We start from the raw sequence: 20196 nt of genomic DNA, 5'->3' as shown, positions 1-20196 counted from the left end.
AAAAATCCAATTACATCTTTGTGGATAAACCTGTGATCAAATTACTAATTTAATGTGCTCAAGAAACAGAGAGTGAGAGGATTAGAGGGATTATTTCAGATCTCTTTCTGATTGACATGTGGTTGACCTTTGCCCCCGACATGACAGACTGCCTTGCTGTCTGCTCGCACCTAATCACAGGTCAAAGTCTGCTCTCCGGCTGGCAGAGTCAGTACGAGCAGAGTGTGTTGTTGTCGCTCACTCTTCTGTCCTCCTGTCAACCTGTCAACACCACCATGCTGCTCCGGACTGTGCTCCTGCTCCTCCTCTGTGTGTCCACGGGCATTTGTGCCACTTTAGGCCACTACCAGGCCCGAGCTGAGGAGGAGGAGGAGGGGGCGCCCGCTGTCACCGATGCAGCTGATTTGGATGCAGCTGTAGAAGGTGTAGCTCCTGCCGATGTGGAAGTGGAACCTGCAGATGATTCCCTCTTTAATGACAATTTAGGGGCAGAAATACTTGCAGCTGATGACCCAGCTGCCGACAAACCTGAAGTGGACGCCCCTGAAGCGGATGGTGCAACAGCAAAAGAGCCAGAGACAAAAAGCGACAGTCCCGCCGTAGACACCCCTGCTGTGGAAGCTTTTATAAGTGAAGCAGTAACCGAGACACAACCGTCTGATGAGGACGCTGCCACCCAGGAGAAACCTGAATCTGATGAAGCTGTCACCCAGGAGAAACCTGAATCTGATGAAGCTGTCACCCAGGAGAAACCTGAATCTGATGAAGCTGTCACCCAGGAGAAACCTGCTGAAGAAGATATCGCCCCGGAGAAAACTTTAGATGAAGCTGACACCCAGGAGAAACCTGCTCAGGAGAAGGAAGAAGAAGACAATGAAATCAAACCAGTCCCAACAGAACAGGCCCTGAACGCACCATTGGCTCAGGAAGAGAGCAGCAGTTGGAGCTTCAACTCTATCAGAAGTAGTTTCCAGACCGTGAACGGCTACTTCGACTCCCTGGTGGAGCTGGTGGGGGGACAGGATGGCGTGTGTCAGTACCGCTGCAGATACGGTAAGAGTTCATTTTGTCTTAGAGATATCTAAAGATCAGAGAACTTGCAGATCAATTTTCAGAAAAGTCAATATAGTTATGGTCCCCACATCCAATTTTTCCTCAGGCTCCAATGTGTTTTTTTTTGTCGTTGCACATTTCAGGACAAAAATCGATTCCCGAGCTCTAAGTTGATCATTTCACCGTGTTTTATCGATTTCTAATTGCTTATTTTGCACACTTCAAGACCTAAATCAATCAATCAGTTTATCTGCAACGTGTTACTTTATCCAAGACAGAGTGCTAGGTCCTCCAGGCTGCTGATAATGAAACCTGAACACATCGTGCTTATCAGTCTGGAAGGCAGATGTACTTACAGTTATGCAATCAGTGCAGATGTTCTCAAACAGAAGTCACATCTTATCTGTGAATCGACACACGCCCAGGAACAGAGCTGCACTGTTATCATGTAGGTCCTTCACTAGAAGTACATGATGACATCATGAGTTAATTAATGGGCCTTCACTCTCATCACAGTTGTTTGGTTTTTTTTGTTTTCTTTTTTCTGCAGGAGAGATTCCTCAGTCTCGTCCCGGCTACCAGCTCCCTGAGCCCAACGGCTGCAGCTCCTCTCTGGTTGGATTCCAGGTGAATGATGTTGTAGGTGGCCACCAAACAGCCCAGAACGACAATATTTAACCTGCTTACCTCAGCTGACCACAAGGGGTTAGAAACGTGATGCATTAAATGTTCTGACATGTTGTTGTTGTGTCTCTTGATGACAGCTCGACATGGGGATCCCGGCGATGACAAAGTGCTGCGACCAGCTCGACATGTGCTACGACACCTGTGGAGCGGGCAAGTACGACTGTGACTCCAAGTTTCGCTCGTGTCTGCATGACATCTGCTCTGACGTCAACAAGAGTCTGGGCTTTGTGTCCAAAGTGGAGGGTGAGTTATTGACACTGTTATTGATACCACGTTTTAAAATGATACAAATGGCCGGTAGTATCGGGAGCACTTTTAAAGAAACTTCAGATCTTTAGTCATATATTTTTAACCAGAAGCTGCTGCAACGAAGGAGAGGGAGAACACTCCCAGAAACATGTGTGTGAAGTTTCTTGTTCTAAATCCACTCTGATCCTGTATTTGATCATGTCTATAAACCCCTCTATTTCAGTCCTGCTCAGAACAGGCTGTTTCTGTGTCTGTACCTTTAAATATGTAAATGAGCTGTGTCTGACCACGCCCCCTCTCTGGAAGGTGCTTGGGTGTACTCGGTGCTTTCTCGCTCCATGTCCTATTGTTCACGGTGAGAAGGCAGACTCAGAGGGCAGAACAAACACCTAGCTGTGGGAGTGTCACCCACCTGGGGGAGGGGCTACTGCCCTTTGTGATGTCATGAAGGGAAAATCTCCAAACGGCCTGTTTGAGCACACATTTTCTGAAAAGTGGAGCAGGAAAAAGACGGAGATGATGGACTTTTCTCATCATTGGGGGGTTTGTAAACAGACTAGAGACACATATTAGAGTTAGAGAAACATGGGGAACTGGATTCTGAATAATATGTGAGTCGGGCTGTAATGTGAGCCTGCTGATGTTCAGTATAACAACACGCCCTCTTTAGGACTTCTTCTCCCCCTTTCTTGCCTTTCAGCTTCAGCAGAATCTACAGGATGGTTTTAACATCTTTGATACTTGTCACTCTGAGTCACTTATCTCTCCCCCCCCTCTTGTCTCTTCCTCCCAGCCTGTGAATCGATGGCCGACACTCTCTTCAACACAGTGTGGACTCTTGGTTGCAGACCTTACATGAACAGCCAGAGGGCAGCGTGTGTCTGCGCGGGAGAGGAGAGGGACGAACTGTGACACAGTGGAACAAGAACTCCTGGACGCTTTAACAAAAAAAAAAAAAAACCTTCTCCACAGTATTCCCACAGATCAGACTGTATATTTATAGACTCTTTGTGAAAAGAGGAGAAACGTCACAGTAGCTCTCTTGAAGAGGACTTCCAAAAAGATATAGACGGGGAATGAAAATGAGCTATCGGTGTAACTTTCAAAATCTTACTGAGTCACTTTCACCTTCCTTCTTCTCTCGGTTTTTAAGGCCTCTATGACTCCATTATCGTTAATTACTTTGACGACTCCAGACAAAGTGCCTGATGGGAAGGATATTGTAGTTGCTTTAATTTCCTTTTTGGACACACAAGAGACAAAATAATTACTGCGGTGCACATGGTTCACTGTGCTGCTATTCATCACCATAGTCTGCTAACACCTTCATCCCGGAACGATTGCTACATCTTATAGGTTCATGTTTGATGTAAGTTATTTGCCTGTTAGTGCTTGTTATGTTTACATGAATAAATGCACTGCTCAGAACAGTTTAATGACGCTAGATGGATTGTCAGATTGATGACACGTGCATAACTGACGATGATGTCTGACGTACTCCACGGCCATCGATTAAACAAATCAGTCAGGATTCATCTTCAGGATGTTCCACTGGTATATTTCATGTCCGTGTGAAGCTGTGTAAATTATTAACCGGTTTTATAAATCCACTAAATCTCTAAGCTGTAATCGAGCCGGAAAAAAATGCCTCGACAGGGTGACCTAGAAAAGGCATCCTTCATACTTGTACTTGTTACAAATGGACTGTGGCCCCCTCTGAGTGATTTCTAATAGAAATGTCATTCACTTTAATGTCAGGAGATTGCTCTGCCAGGCAAAGTGGCAGAGACGCTCAAACTTGGATGTATTAAGCAGGACCGGAGTGATTTTCAGCGCTGTGACCGACACTGAACATAAATAGAAATATGAGACTTTAGTCTGTATATTAGCATGTGTATGAACGCAGGAAGAACTACAGACCCGCGCTGTGTAGAGACACCAGATCATCTGGACTCGTGTGCCTTGGTAGACCTTTAAAGGCAGTGTTGGTCATTTCCTCCAGATCCACTTTTTAAGATTCTGATTGAAATTGTCTTTAGGTCCTGACAGAAATTAATAACTCATGTTCTCTGAAAAAGGAACAAAGAAAATCCATCATCTGTATCAGTTTGTAAGTCTGTAAAAACTTCAACCAATGTCTGCCACGAGGTATCAATCTGATGAACCAATCAGACGCCTCCCTGTCTCCCTGCTCGCTCTCTACCCCTTGCGTGCACTAGCTCACACTCAAAGCATGAGCTGAGGTCCACTTCTGGAGCAACGGAGCTCGTGCATGTAAGTGAGGGGGCGTGGCTTTAGAGGGAGCACAGAGGGGAGGGGGTGGGTGCAGACGGAGCACTGAGGGAATGATACTTTCAAAATCATGCTAGTTTTTGAAAATGACCAACCCTGCCTTTAACACCAGAAGAACATTTGACCATTTCAACATTTTGCACGGTGATAACTTTGTTGAAATAAAAGCCTCATAACAAGTCGGACCCTGAGCACTATGTGTACATAGTTTAATATAAAGCTGTAATTTCAAAACAAGGCTCCTGGGTGTTTAATCTTTCCTTACATTGCAGATACATTTAATCGTTCATTAAAATCCATTAAATCAATTTAGTAATATAAATGAAATTATACACTAAAAACTTCTGAGCAGTCAGAACTGATGTGTGTCCGGTCTAAATGTGACTCAGCAAATATGATGATTTTTTTATAATCAAGTTTTCTGTCTCATTCTCGCGGCGTCAGTGGCTTTGTGTTATCATCACGGCTCAGGCAGGATGAAGATGGGGCCTCCTCTCAGAGTGTGCGTCTCCCGAGGTTCACCGCTCCGAACCTCTCGGCGAGCGCGTCCCAGACAACGCTGCGCACAGCGGGAGTCTCCAGTTCCACACACCAACACCTGGCAGTGCAGGAACACTTGCTGCAAAGCAGAAGAGAAAGCAGGACAGCATCAGAGCGTATAGTCATTCAGGCAGTCTTTACAATATAGAGCTACACACACACACACACACACAAGCTCACACACACGCTCGCCAGCTGGCTCCCAGCATGCCCTCTGCTACTCACTCGGTTGTCCTTGCCAATGAACTTGAAGACAGGGACCTGGTAGTGCTTAGAGAGCTGGTCCTTTGATGAGTACTGAGTCACTGTTTCATCAGAGATACACCTGAACACCGAGCCAAGAGAGGAGAAATCCAGTTATGCAGCCGTTTGGTATCTCAGTGATCCAAGCTAACTCCAAACGAGCCGGCCACTTCATCAAGGTCAGCTGGCCCACACTTCTCTCACAGAGAATTCACAGAAAATAGATTTTTAAAGGCATGCTTTAGTGTCCTCTCAGGAGTGAAATCAAATATCACTCAGGTGAAACAGGATGGCATGATGAGTGTTCTTTGCATAATAACACTGTTCTGCTTGTCAATTTTTTCTATTCAAAACATCCTTCTCTTCTTCTTACAGTAAGAGTCGAGAAGTCAGTGGCATTTTTCATTTGACATTTCATTGAAGGAAGAGAGATTTCCTGCCCTGAAACTGTCAGAGGCTCGTAGAAACACAGCAGCTGGGGATTGATGCATCTGATGTTTATAATGACGCAGCACTGATAGATACCAAGACAACGATTCAAAAAAAGACTGATTCTGCAGTTTGCATTGTGTGTGAAAGGAGCGCTCTTTATAGAATCAGTTCAGTATACAGAAGGTGATACCTCATCTGTAGTGAAACTTTGCACACAGTTTGAATATCCAACATTAAAGAGGACATATTATCCCCCCTCCTCCACCTTTTCAAACAGTCCCCCTGTGGTCTAAATGAAACATCTGTGCTGAGCTTTGGTCAAAATATAACATGAATCAAGCACCAGAGGAGGTTTGTGACCCTGTATAAACCAGCTCTCTCAGAACGCTCCGTTTTGGTGTGTGTCTCTTTAAATGCAATGACCCCTTCCCCATAATATGTCCCCTTTAATATACATATGTACAGTATGTCTAAATAAGAAGAACAGCACAGGTCTTAGATGTTGGGAGTCTCTTTAACAGTTAAACCTTTAAGCATTAGAGGGTTAAAAAAAGGGAAACAAATATAATGCTCCAGATATTTTCTGGGTTACATAAAGTGCTTTCACACCTACACAAAACACCTGAAATTTTCAGGACGAGCTGTGTGTGAATGCAAGAACATTTCCAGGTGAAGTCGGGGAGAGCCAACATGAGGAACAGCAGATGAAAGCAGCAGGAAGTATTCAGAAAAATCACCAGGAACGAGTGTGGGGGGGTGGTTGTGTATATATCCTGTGACCGGACATAAAACATAAAAACAGTTCTTCACGACTCACCCGTCTTTGATGAGGTAATACTTGATGGCCTGGTCAGCTTTGGGCCCCGGCGTGGCAAAGCAGCTCTCCACCAGCGCAGACAGACCCTCCACCCTCTCCTTCGGCTCCACCCCGAAGAACAGGGAGTCGTGCAGGCGGAGCTGCGGCGGGGTGCGGTACGGCTCGGAGAACTCGGCGCTCTTGAAGAGCTCCAAATCGAAGGGGAAGACTCCCTCACTGTGGCTCGCCAGCTCCAGGGCCGAGCCGCGCAGACTGGCCTGGTATCCGTCCGACACCTGGTACTCTCTGGGGAACTCGCAGGTGACCGGGAGAACCAACTTACTGGTGCGGACTATCAAGTCCCGGCTGCTGCTCGGGCTGCTCCTGGGGAGGCCGGTCACCAGGTTGGTCCCCACGATCTTGTCATGGGTCACCTGGAGGTCAACAAGTCAGATCAGTATACAGAACTGAAAACGCTCTTTAAGCTAACCTGCATGAAGACAGGTAATCTCAGTGGGTCACCGGGTTTTGTTTGTCAATACAATCAAAAGCAAAACAAACAAAGTTACAGCCAGACAGGAAAATCAATACTCTGAGTATAACATAAATAAATAAAAGGTGAGGAACAGGGTTGGAAAGAAAAAGTCATATTTTAAAATACTTTTATAGAACAAAACTTTCATAAAAGAACATCAAAATCCCTGGAAAATCAAGATGGACAGCTTATAGAAAGAGAAAGTCTTTAAAGGGGACATATTATGAAAAATCCACTCTTACAGTGTGCATGAACATATATCTGTGTAACCTGAGAGTCTACAGACCCACAAAATGTGAAATAAACCCATCCAGTCCTTTGTTTGTGGTCTGCATAAGTCTTACAACACAGAGAAAAATGCTCTGTTTCAAATGTGCTCTCCTTGTGATGTCACAGTGAGATTCTGGTTAAATAAAATCCCCTCCCCTCCCCTGGTATCTCCACCCATGGACTCCACCCCCAGCCTAGAACAAAACTTTTGTGCAGGTCGGCCATTTTTATTCTCTCTACAGAGGAGTGATGTCTACGGGGAAAACTCAGGGGGCGGGGTCATTGCATTTAAAGAGACACACACACCAAAACGGAGCGTTCTGAGAGAGCTGGTTTATACAGGGTCACAAACCTCCTCTGGTGCTTGATTCATGTTATATTCTGACCAAAGCACAGCACAGATGTTTCATTTAGACCACAGGGGGACTGTTTGAAAAGGTGGAGGAGGGGGATAAAATGTCCTCCTGAAGGGTATTAGAGTGATAAGAAACATCTGAGGTTGCTGCTTGTGTCAAACGCAGACTGCAGATATTACAATACAAATAATCGAACATTTGAAACAGTCTAAACATTTTTAAACAAATGGATCCCACCTCCACCACGGTGCCGCAGGTCTTGAGGCTGAAGCTGAGGTTGATGTGCGTGCCGTTAGAGACGCCTCTGCAGGACGAGTTGGACAAGGTGAGCTCCAGTCCTCCAACAAGGTCCTTGGGCACTGACACCACAATGGAGCTGGAATCACACTGGACTGGCACTGGAATAAAGGGAGAGGACGGCGCGTTATGATGAAACGGTGCATTGGAACAATTACAAGGAGTGTGAGATTATCCCGGGGAAAGGGATTCAAAGATGACTAAGTTGAAGTTTTTTATCCAAAAAGGTTTACACAGTGCGAGACTGACTTGTGTACGGAGCTAGAAAAACAAGTCTCTGTGATCAGATGTAAAAGATTCATTTCATGGTTCTAATCGTACCATTTCTGACTTTAAGTGAAATTAGAACAAAAAATCAACTACATGTTGAACTCATTATTTGGTCATTTTTTGTGATAGATTTAAAATATTTGAGCTTTGTTCTGTTGCTGAGAAAATACATTTAAAGACATCACCTCAGATTTGATGGGATTGAGATTTATATTTTTCCATATTTTCCATATTTAACGGACTCCGTTATTAAGAAGTTAATCAACATCAATTAATTGGTAAAAAATGTAACAACTGTTAGCTGAGATGAGAAATAATCTTGGAAAGATTTTTTTTATTTCAGACGCATGAAATTCCAACTTCTTTTGATAATTTAAAGGAGCAGTATGTAACTCTGACCCCTAGTGTTTAAAATGGGTACTGCAGTCTAAATTCTAAACATTATAGAGAGCTGTCTCTCTCCCCCCCCCCCCCCCCCCCCCCCCCCTCTCTAGAGTCCATGCTCACACAGGTCACCATGTGGTGGACTCTGAAGCTTCAGTGTTTATCCAGCTCTGCATGGGTCTGGGGGGGTCGCCTTAAAAGCGCCTACCTTCTCTGGTCCAAACAAATCCAGAGCATTCAGGAGCAGAATCTAAAGTTAGAAGGAGGACATACTGACTGCTGCATTGTTGTCAGAGAAGCCAGCACTTCAACACAGCATGTTTCCTTAATGATCAGATAGTAAGATACCTTTATCATCTCACTCTCTACACATCTTACATACTGCTCCTTTAAATCATAAGCTGCCAGATGTAAACAGAAAGATGATTTATACAGAAGGTCTTAACAAGAAGTAGTTCAGTCCTGTATAATTAAAAAAACACTGAAGTAAACGAGCTGAAAGAAACATTTGCTAATCATAAAGTCTGCAGCCAAGTTGCCCACTGCTAATGTCATTAAATAATAACAACCCAGCTGCACTGAGCAGTTAATATATCACTCATAGCCTGAAGAAATGCATTATGGTCTTGGTAACCTTTTCTATCGAGAACACATTTCCAGATCTGTCGTGTCAGCTGGCCTCGCTGTCTCATCCGTCTTCTCGCTTTAAGACTCTTTTCTCTGACACAAAGCAACACAAACACACACACTGATACACACCCTGACATGTGCGTTTATCCTCTCCCAGCTCCAGCCCTCTGGGACAGTGGCACTGATACGAGTCCAGCAGCGAGGAGCAGCCGTGGCTGCAGCCTCCATTGTTGACATGACAGCCTGCTATCTCTGCAAAAAAGAGAGGAAGACCAGCGTGTGTTTCCCTGCTTAAATCACCGCCGTACAACATTTACTGCTGCGTCATTTGAATATCAGAGCTCCAGGTGTACCTCTGCAGTGAAGGGCGTCCTCGTCCAGCACGCGGCCCGGCCCGCAGTCACAGCGTCTGGAGCCTTTGGTGTTCACACACACCTCTGCACAGCCGCCGTTATTCTTCTCACATTCATTCACATCTGAACAGCGAACACACCTGGGTCAGTTTAATTCACAGATGAAGCCGGTTTTATAATCGAACTGAAGTACACGATGAGTGGAGTTTATAACCTGGAGGTAATTCACTTTTAGTTGCAGAGCAGAGGACGATAAATCACCTTTTAAAGGACTTTAAAAACGGTGTTTATTGTGCTGAGAGGGGCCCGTAAAGAAATGCTGAGGGAGGAAATAAAAACGGAGGGACAAAAAGTTTGTGTGGTGAAAGAAAAGGGAGCAAGGATGGAGGAATGAAGGAGTTATCTCTGAGACAGGGAAAGCCTGATTTGGTTGATGGGTGTATAACGAGATAATGGTCGGTTTCAGGTCGGCGAGGTTCACACTGCATGCCTGTCACCCGTCATTAGGTACCTTCCAGTGTACCAGACACACACACACACACACACACACACACACACACACACACACACACACACACACACACGCGCGCGCTCATACTTCAGTTTCAAAGTTGAGTCAGCAAATATCAAAGACAATCCTACAAGTTTAACCATATCCATCATTGCTTTACTTTGAAAGCTGTGCCCTGCTTCCTGTTTTATGATCCTTTCTCATTTAGTTGTAAAATAAGTAATTGATAAAGGTCAAAGTTATAAAAGAATCAGAGATATAGATATGAAATTAAGCCTTTTCACATATGCACACCTGGAATTTCAGGAGAACTGCGTTGACATCCTCCTGAAATCTGCAGAAAAAAATCCTAGGGGGTCTTGCAGGAGAAACTTTGGGTGAAGTCTGAGCGGAAAAATTTGACTGTTTGCGTTCACACATGCAGCTCCACCTGCAAATATCAGCAGATTTTTTAGGAGTTTTCTGCAAGAGGGAAATCCTTATTACAGAGAATCTGTCTGCAGAAAATGTAAAAAAAAAAAAAAAACTTTTCTGCAGCATGCTGTTCTTCACTTCCTTGGGCAAGTACCCCACCTACCCCACAGCAGAGGTTTCAGGCGTTTAGAATAACTCCATAGAAAGGACTAGTCTTCTTCCTGATTGCTCTGTTATCTCATAAAGAGACAAGAATATGAATTTCAGACCGTTTCATAACCAGCTAAAAACGTCCGAGCAGGAGGAGCATAATGTTTAAAGTAGTTACAGAGTCAAATAAACGATCCAAAGAGATAGATTAAAGGATAGATAACTGGAATAATAAGCCAAAAAGGAAACATTAAAAATTTGATTTGCTAAATTAGGTTTTATGGTTGGAGAGGCACAAATGCAAACACTGCTTGTGTAAATGTCAATAAAAGAGAATTAAGATGCAGATGAAATCTCTAAAAGGTGAATCTTAAAGCTATATGAGCAAAGTGCTTAACTGCATATTACTGTTCTGCTTCATGTGCAACGACAATAATGAAGTTTAATTTGACTCAAGTGGAGCTTTGGATGATATCCAGATCGTTTTCATCCGCTGCTTTGTTTCAAGATTGAGCTTCCACAATCCGCTCCTCTGCACAGTAATGAATGAGGAGATGAAACACATTGTTTTAAAAATCTGACAGAGACAATGCACTTGATCCCTTTGGATTTAGTTTGTCTCTTCTACACTCTGAAAGATATATCTCATTAAGAGAAGTAAACACTGATGTTTGACAAAGATTTGCATAAAAGCCGCTCATCCAGAAATATGAATCAACACAGAGCCTGATTGTTTTTCTCTTGTTATTGTTTTTCAGAAGGCATTTTCTGTCTTTGTTTGTAACACATCTAATCACTCCGCTCTCCTTCCTTCCTTCCTTCCTATCCTCGTCCGTCTCTCTCACCCAGGCACATCTGTCTGTCCGGTCCCAGGACGGTTCCAGGTCCACAACGACAGTCCGACTTGGGACATCTTGGAGCTGTACAGTCCACCTCGTCACAGATATCATAGAAATCTGAGCAGCGAATAAACAAGAATAAAAAATTTTAAAAAAGAATATTATCACAATAACAGAGAAGGACATAAAAGGTATTGGTGACAAGTTAGACGATAAATCTGTGACATTTTAAAACATAGTAAATACATGAAATAAATGTGATGAGGCTGTGATGAAGCATTTTAATGATTAACTCAAAACAAACTCTGTAAAAACAATAACTATTAACTGTTATGTTTTATTTATGTCGTCTTTGTTTATGTTGTCTTCTGTGCACTCCTGCTGCATAATACATTTTCCCCTCGTGGGACAATAACAAGAATCTGAATCGCATATGATTAAAGAAATGCCAGAAATTGGGGGCGCCGGTAGCCTAGTGGTTTGTGCACACGCCCCATGTACGCACGCTCCGGCCTGGGCTCGAATCCGTCCTGTGGCTCCTTTCCTGCATGTCGTTCCTGTCTCTCTCTCTCTCTCTCCCTGATTTCCAACTCTCTCCACTGTCCTATCTCTCTCTAATAAAGGCACAAAAAGTCCAAAAATATTTTTAATTTTTTAGAAAATGTTATTGTTTCATTTCATCTTTAACACGGTTGATTTGATATCTCTCACTTTCCGTCTCCACATGTTGAGGGTAATCGTGGTATTTTTGCAATCTAACTAAATGTTACCCTGCCTGGTCACAGGAATAAAGTATCTGTAGTGAACTTTTAGCGTATTAGAGTGATATTTTTCACACGTTTTCTGGGTGTAAACTGAGATAAAGAGGCTGTATGCTTCTTCTTTTTTTTTAGGATTTATTTTGGGGATTTTTGTGCCTTTGTTTGAGAGATAGGACAGTGAATATTGTAGGAAAGAGGGAGAGAGAGAGAGAGTAGGGACATGCAGGAACGGAGCCACAGGTCGGATTTGAACCTGGGCCGCCTGCTTGGAAGACTATAGCGTCCACATTTGGGGCGCGCGCACTAACCACTTTTATAAGAGAAGACAAATGGTGCAGCAGTGATGTAATGAGGTTTGAACTTTCTCCTCTCTACCTGCACATGTGCTGATGTGAAAGTTGTTTTGTGTTTGTATCAAAAAGTTCAGTTTAACACGCTTAGTTACAGGCTCTAGTTTAGGGGTGGGCAAATGGCGGCTCGAGGGCCAAATACAGCCCCCTTCGAAGCGGCCAGCCGGTCAATTCCATATATCAGTAATTTATAAACAAGAAGAAAAATGACGCACTCTGCCCTGTGTGCACACAACAAATATGAAATGCATCAGAATGAAGAATGAAACGAGGAACATTTTTAAATTAATCACATTTCTGGAATATGTTTTGTTTTATTGGAAATAATTAGAGGAACAAATTGGATGTCATTGTTTCTGCAAACTAATTTTTCAGGCAGAAGAACTAAATGCATTAGGGGGAAATAGAGATGTTATCAAAATAAACTTAAATACTCTGAAAAAGACGCTCGCATTGGCTTTAATTCTCTTTTATATTGAACTTTAATATTTGCATTTGAGTTTAAAAATGACATTTCAGAGTTGCCCATCCCTGCTTAAGTTCTGGGCTTCAGGTGTTAAAAGTTTCAGACATCCTCACTCACGGCCGCAGTAAACATGGAAGCAGACCGAGGGTCTGGGCAGACGATACACAAAGTATCCTCCGGTGCAGGCCTTCACGTCCACGCTGGCGTTCCACTGGCAGCAGTTTCCGTTGAAGCTGGCGCAGACCGGCAGGGTGACGATGCCCTCGCTGGGTTGAGGGTGGCTGCCTTTGAGCCAGATGGGAGCGTGGGTGCCGCAGTGATTCTCGGAGATGCAGAAGGTCGGCATGGCGTCCCCGGCCATGCCGGTGAAGCGGTACCACTCCCCCGAGACGTGGCTGTCGCACAGGGGCACGCCGGACGACTTGTTGACGTGGTATTCCGTGTTCCTCCAGGGTTCATTCAGGCTGATGTAGGCAGAGCACGGGTCCAGGGCTGAGGCAAGAGGAGAAAAAATCATTATTTGCATGAATGAATTTAATTTTGTGTTATGAGCAGGTGGCAACCTCAGAGGCTGAAACCAAGCCAACCGAGAAATGGCAAAAAACGCAGTTCCTTGAGGAGCCACTAGAGGCTAACTCTGAAAAATTAGTCAACCCTCATTAGGCCCAGTTTCAAATTCCCAACTTTAGAGCAGAATTAAACAAGTTTATAGCAAATTTTCCAATAAAGGAAAACTGCACAGGAGGGGAATTATTATGCAACTCACCTTTTTCTTTTCTTTTTTCCAATTCTTTTTATTACATTTTTGCAGACAATACAACATGATGTCACATCAGGAGTAAATAAGAGCATCTGCATAGAGTAAAAAAAAAAGCCCCAATAAAACAGAAAAACAAGACAATAAAATAATAAACACCCATTTACCCTCCCAACTTCCTAAGGTAGTTGTCCATTAGCGACTGTCGGAACATCAATACAATACAAGACACAGACACGTGTGTAAAATAATAATAATACAAAAATAAAAAATATATAAATACATACATATACACAAATAAATGCAGTTGCAACTCACCTTTTTAGATAATATCAAGGGTTAAAGTTATGCATAATAAGGGGCGTGGCTGCTTTGAGTGACAGGTGGCTGCTGCTAGCTGTATGCTAAACGTAGCATTGGACTCCTCTTCTTAGCTGTGTTTGTGCAGTTGGTGCATATTAGGGATTTGTTTTCATTTTCTTACCCTTTTTATCTTTATCTCTGTTGTTTCTAAAAGCCTCCCGTGGACAGGTGTTTCAAATTAGCATTTTACAAGAGCAGTGCATCTGGAACTTGGTGCATGGTTAAATGTTACAGCACCAATGTTACTGTATGTCCATGTTAAATAAACAAACAAATAAATAAATAAATACATTTTGTTTCATGCTAATTTTGCACAAATAATAAATCTTTCTGTCTTGTTTATTGAACCTGCAATCTGCCCAAGAAGCCTGTGCTCCAGCTTTTTGGATGATCTGGTAATACATTATTAATATGCATCTATAACTAAGCAGCTTTACTGTAGGTTTCTGCAGTTTCATGGCTGTAAGCTAGTTCAGTGTTTGTCATCCATTGAATCATCTGTGATAACCTGCGCATGAAAGTCGGGGTAGTGCTGCTCATGTGTGTGTAGAAGAGACATTTCAGCATCTATGTCGAGTAACTTAAGAAAAAGGTTCATCTTTCTGCTTCATTGCAAGCACTACATCTTCTGCACATCCTCACCGGCCACTTGAGCAAACTTGTAACCATGAAGCAAACCTTTTGGACCATCAAGATGAATAGTAACGCAGAGTCAATTCTAATTCTGCTAAAAGCAAACAAGCCATCCACAAAGAGCCCTTTATCCAACGAGTTCTGTCAGCGGTGACTCCTTTAGACTGCTGCAGAGTCAGGAGAACAACTGAACCAGCAGAGTAAACTAAGTGCAGCACAACAATCAATAGTCTTTTCCCCCCCTTCTCATGCCCTCTCAAGAGTGTAATTAAGAGGCAGACGTAAAACAAACGGGGAGGGGATGACGGGGAGTGGGCAAAGTGTGGGCAAGAGCGAGAGTTTGTGTTAATCACTGAGACTCAGCGGGGGGGATGACCACGCAGCAGGACGCTGATCAGCGCCGCAGTAAAGCATGTTCAGTGACAGGCCGGAGCCATGAAACCTGACAGCTGACACACCAGCACTCCAACACCAGCGGCTTTCCATTTAGTCTGATTGGTCGACATAAACTATCCAACTTTACGCTTTCTAACAAAGACGTCCAATGAAGGCCAAGGATGCCCTTCTCTTTTACAAAAGTGCCATAACTAAGCTCAGCCGTCATCTCGTCTTTGTACCTCCATATTGATTCCGGGACGGCGTATTATTGGTGTCACAGTCTTTGAATTCACATAGCGTTTCAGTGTGCAGAGCCCGGCAGAGAGGGAGCTTCACATACACACACAAGTCAGACATGCAAGCACACAAAGAAACCGCAGAAACCATCTCGCCTCTGTTTCAACATCCAAAGTGGGTACAGAGGGGAGATCACTTATGTCCCCCTATTACACCTCCACAACATTCAGATTAAAGGCAAAACGTCACAGGGGCATTTATATCACAGCTTGAAAATACTCAATACTCAAAAAATTACCATAAATGTTGAATAATATTAAATCACTACGCCTTTGTTTCATGACAAATCATTCAGAACTCTTCAAGGAACCAATTTCCTAATTTCACAAAATCTTTAAAACATGATGTGTGATTTGAGACTGATGATTTTCTAATCTCTATAATGTCATCAAACTGTTAGATTTTCCTCGCTCCGTCTTCAAAAGAACACTTAATCTTCTTACTACCTGCTGTTCCTGTAAAAGCAGGGGGATCAATTCACTGCTTGGCCGACTGACAGCCTAAACGACCCGCTTTTTTGAGAGGTGCCGTACGACTGACCGACTGTTTGCTGGAGCAGCACAGGAGGGGCAGAGGACAGAGCTGACTCATGCTGGTGTATGCTAATGGGAGCGTTAAATCTTCCAGATGGGGCTTGAATAACTTCATTTGGCTGTTAAAGGGAATGTGGAGCCGAGCCTGGCCAGAAAACTAAACAGAGTCCAGCGTTGTTTGTTCTTCCTGACAATTTTTTAAAGCACACAAGCAACAGAACTGTAAATATTCTTAAGGCCTACAAAGCATGATTAAAGAGGACATATTATCCTCCTTCTCCACCTTTTCAAACAGTCCCCTCCTCCACCTTTTCAAACAGTCCCCCTGTGGTCTAAATGAAACATCTGTGCTGTGCTTTGGTCAAAATATAACATGAATCAAGCACCAGAGGAGGTTTGTGACCCTGTAGAAACCAGCTCTCTCAGAACGCTCCGTTTTGGTGTGTGTGTCTCTTTAAATGCAATGACCCCGCCCCCTGAGTTTTCCCAGTAGACATCACTCCTTCGCTAGTGAGAATAAAAATGGCGGACCTGCGCAAAAGTTTTGTTCTAGGCTGGGGGTGGAGTCCATGGGTGGAGATACCAGGGGAGGGGAGGGGATTTTGTTTTACCAGAATCCCACTGTGACATCACAAGGAGAGCACATTTGAAACGGAGCATTTTTCTCTGTGTTGTAAGACTTATGCAGACCACAAACAAAGGACTGGATGAGTTTATTTCACATGTTGTGGGTCAGTAGACTCTCAGGTTACCTAAAAATATATGTAAAAAAAACACTGTAGAAGTGGATTTTTCATAATATGTCCCCTTTAAATAATTGTTTTTTGCTTTTGCAAGTGACCTTGGTTTAAAGAAGGAATGAGCCTCACAGTTACACTACTAAATGATGAAGTTCCTCCTTAGACATGAACATGGACACATGCAGAACAGCAGCTGTACCACACACACCAAGCGTATCGTAATCTGCTGCAAAAAGAAAGAAGTCATATATATATATATATATATATATAGATAGATTTCAACACCAATATGCTGATAGGAGCTACGATGGCAGGTGAGGTCAAATATTCAAAATGTCCCAAGTTGAAACACATCTATAATGATCATCTTTCAAATATAACACCAGCAAAAATATAAAGTCAACACACAAAGGCAAAATTAAAATATACTTGTTTGACCAAATTAATACAAAAAACATCAACATATAAGACAAATCCCCAAACATAACGGCATGAACAGGTAAAGAGGAGAAAAGCAGACAAGGAGTAAAAACATCCCCAAAGAGATCCACAAACAGACGCCTCGTATTTTAAGTCATCGCTTCTCCATGAATCAAATAAACGTCACATAACAGACGTTACACTCACCTACACCTGCAGCCACAAGCGCCTCCTGCAGCAGGCTGGTAACCATCAACAGAATCATGATGTGACTCTCAGCGCTGGAGAAATCATAAAAAACCAAAGACAGGACCGAGTGTGTGAAGCTGCTCTGGTTCATTCCTTAAGGGAAGCGTGATTTTTAAAGGCCCTCTTATCAGTTTGTGTTCTCATTGTCGTGTCTCTGTCTCACCTTGACCTCCTGACCTTTTCTCTCTCCCCAAACCGCAGTGACAGGACCATCCTCCCATTGTTTCAGGCTGGACTGTCATCTCTCTCTCTCTCTCTTCAAACTCAGTTAAAACAACTCAAACACAAATGTTTTGACAAATGATTTTTTAAAGTAGCATTCCCTCAGTGCCCCGTCTGCACCCACCCCCTCCCCTCTGTGCTCCCTCAGAAGCCACGCCCCCTCACTTACATGCACCAGCGCCATTGTCCAGAAGCGGACTTCAACTTGTATTGTGTAGAAACTACGTCGTCTCATGTCTCATTCAGTGGTAGGTAAACTTACAATATAAACTCTTAAAGTCATCGGTGACGCGCTTTGAGTGTGGACTAGAGCACGCAAGAGGTAGAGAGCGAGCAGGGAGACAGGGAGGCGTCTGATTGGTTCATCAAATTGGTACCTCGTGGCAGACATTGGTCAAAGTTTTTACAGACTTTCAACTGCTACAGATGATGGATTTTTTTCTTCCCTTTTTCAGAAAACATGAGTTATTAATATCTGTCAGGACCTAAAGACAATTTCAACCAAAATCTTAAAAAGTGGATCTGGAGGAAATGACCGACCCTGACTTTAAAGGCTGAAAAAAATCTGCAGCCGCATTTCAATCAGGAGAGACAAGTGAATAAAGAAAATGATTTATTAAAATGGATAACATGGAAATGACACTTGAAACATCAGCATGAAGGAACTAAAGTCAGAGAATATTTAAAAATGGGAGCAGAAAGATGACAGGTTGAAAATGAGGGAGGAACGCCATGCCATTGGTTAGATGAGTACCGCTGACGAGACAGCTGATTATCCAATGACAGCGGAAACGTGAGTGAGCGTGCAAAAAGGGATGAATGACAAAGACCCAATTAGAAAGTCGCCCTGACTGAACTTACGCTCGAGCTTCATTAAACCAATAACGTTAATCTTCTTAGTGTCGAGCTGAAGCCGCTCTCACCTCTAAAGCGACGGCGAGGTTACCACCCTCAGACCCTTCGCCGAGGACACATAAAGCTCACGAGTGTGAAGAGAAATGTCTGAAGATTTTCACCCTTTCCACTTAGAAACCTTCCAAATTAACCTGATGCCGCCGTGTCTCACATGTAATTAAATCAGTGCAGACATTAATCCCAGAGGCCGTTAGAAGAAATGAGGTGGATCGCACCGTTCTTCTGTGATTACTCCGGGAAATAAGACCCTGTTAGCCCTCCTGACTGCAAGTCTCTGTGGCACAGTCAGATCCAATCAGGGCTTTATTACTCTACTGCTTTACAACAAGCACCAAAAGACTTAATGTATGAACTTTAAAGTCTCGCTCTCAATATGTATCTTACCTCGGGGGAAATTTAGTTAGCTTTACGAGTCGATGTTTGTGGTAACTTTCTAATTGAATTTCCAGCAGTTTGGTTTGTGTCAGGTTGACAGTAGTGCTTGAAATCAGTCATTTTATTGGTGTAAGAAAGCAACATCAGGTTAGACTTTGCGGATTTGGGACGCTAGATAGCCTAGTGGTGGGAGCGAGCCTATGTTCCCACATTTCCTTTTTCATAAATTTGAAAAACAGCTGCACAAATTGCTGCTGATCGAAATAAAATGACTCATTCATTCATTCATTTACTATAAAGTGCTTCCAAAAAAGCTTGTGGGAGGATAGGGCTTAAATTGAAGGGAAATGTAGGAACACTAGAACTAATTTTGAAAATGTCCAAGAAATGTGGGAACATAGGGGTGACCTCCCTAGTGGTTATATCACACCCAAGTGCAGAGGATATGTCTTCAAAGAGGGCGACTCTCTGCGGTCATTCTCCACTCTCTCATCCCAACTTCTTGAGCTTGTACAGCGCTCTCTGACTACTCAAAGTGCTTTTACACCGCAGGTCACACCTTCACATTCACACACTGATGGTAGAGGCTGCTGTGTGAAGTGAACATCAGTTTTAACTAAACCCATTCATACACATTCATACACCGCAGACGAAGCAAGGGGAGCAACTTGGGGTTAAGTATCTTGACCAAGGACACATCGGACATGTTGCTGCAGGGATCGAACCCCTGACCTTCTGGTTGAGAGATGACCGCCTCTACCACTATCCTATACTCTACAAATAAAGGCACAAAGGGGGAAAACAACCTTTAAAGAAATAGTTTTGCAGGTTTTTGCAGAGGTTGTATGACGTGTGTAGCTGTATTACTTTGTGTGTTAAATTGCATTCGGCTGCACACACACACATTAAAAAACACATTTCTGCTTTTGCCAGAAAAAAAGGGGTCGATGTTATTTTCTACACTGCAAAATGCAAATCTCATAAAGTTTATTTTTGTTGATTTCTAGTCAAAAATACAACACTCTGAGGTGCAGGTAGCCTAGTGGTGGTCAGTGTGCACGCCTCATGCACTCAGGCTTTAGAAAAACTTAACATGCTGAAGATGAAATCAGCTACAGATTAAAATGTAAGCATCGTCATGACGACCACGTTTGAATGCATTTAGCTCAAAGCACTTTGATGACTGACCCTCGTTCAGCCTGCTATGCAAGCTTTGCACACTCAGCATATTTAACAAAATCGTTTCTCACCTGTTAAAAAGATCAAACCAAATGTTTTAAAAATGATTAACCTCCCTTGAACGTCTCTTTAAAGGGTTTTAAAGGAATGGATCAAAGCCTTCTGTTTCCTTTTTTTATGAACGCTTGGATTTGTATTCTTGGGTGGAGAGGAGACAGTTTCTACATCCCATAATAACCACATATTTCTTCATGCAC

The 20196-nt window shown here is 43.2% G+C and overlaps 2 protein-coding genes across 4 annotated transcripts in view; one reads left to right on the top strand and one right to left on the bottom strand.

Annotated features, from left to right (window-relative positions):
* Nucleotides 1–125: 125 nt before the first annotated feature.
* The window catches only part of pla2g12b (phospholipase A2, group XIIB), a 51335-nt gene continuing 31264 nt past the window's right edge, over nt 126–20196 (top strand). The window contains exons 1-5 of one of the 3 annotated variants that reach the window (XM_061039501.1): nt 126–720; nt 787–1053; nt 1604–1692; nt 1818–1983; nt 2783–2923. In XM_061039501.1, the coding sequence (XP_060895484.1) occupies nt 141–720; nt 787–1053; nt 1604–1692; nt 1818–1983; nt 2783–2901 (1221 nt within the window). In that variant the 5' untranslated portion in view covers nt 126–140 and the 3' untranslated portion in view covers nt 2902–2923. Of the gene's footprint in view, nt 721–786; nt 1054–1603; nt 1693–1817; nt 1984–2782; nt 2943–20196 lie in introns of those variants that run through there. The other 2 variants (XM_061039502.1, XM_061039500.1) reach the window with 2 other exon arrangements.
* Nucleotides 4412–17356, bottom strand: oit3 (oncoprotein induced transcript 3). The gene is made up of 9 exons (XM_061039493.1): nt 17207–17356; nt 12996–13370; nt 11308–11418; nt 9388–9510; nt 9164–9286; nt 7691–7851; nt 6314–6726; nt 5047–5146; nt 4412–4900 (listed from the first exon to the last, which is right to left on the bottom strand). The coding sequence occupies exons 1-9, from the start codon at nt 17337–17339 to the stop codon at nt 4742–4744; spliced, it is 1698 nt and encodes a 565-aa protein (XP_060895476.1). The 5' UTR covers nt 17340–17356; the 3' UTR covers nt 4412–4741.

Source organism: Labrus mixtus, chromosome 6 (assembly GCF_963584025.1).
Source record: "Labrus mixtus chromosome 6, fLabMix1.1, whole genome shotgun sequence".
Classification (NCBI taxonomy): Eukaryota; Metazoa; Chordata; class Actinopteri; order Labriformes; family Labridae; genus Labrus; species Labrus mixtus.
Note: the sequence above shows the minus strand (reverse complement) of the source record. Positions and strands in the feature narration are given on the sequence as shown.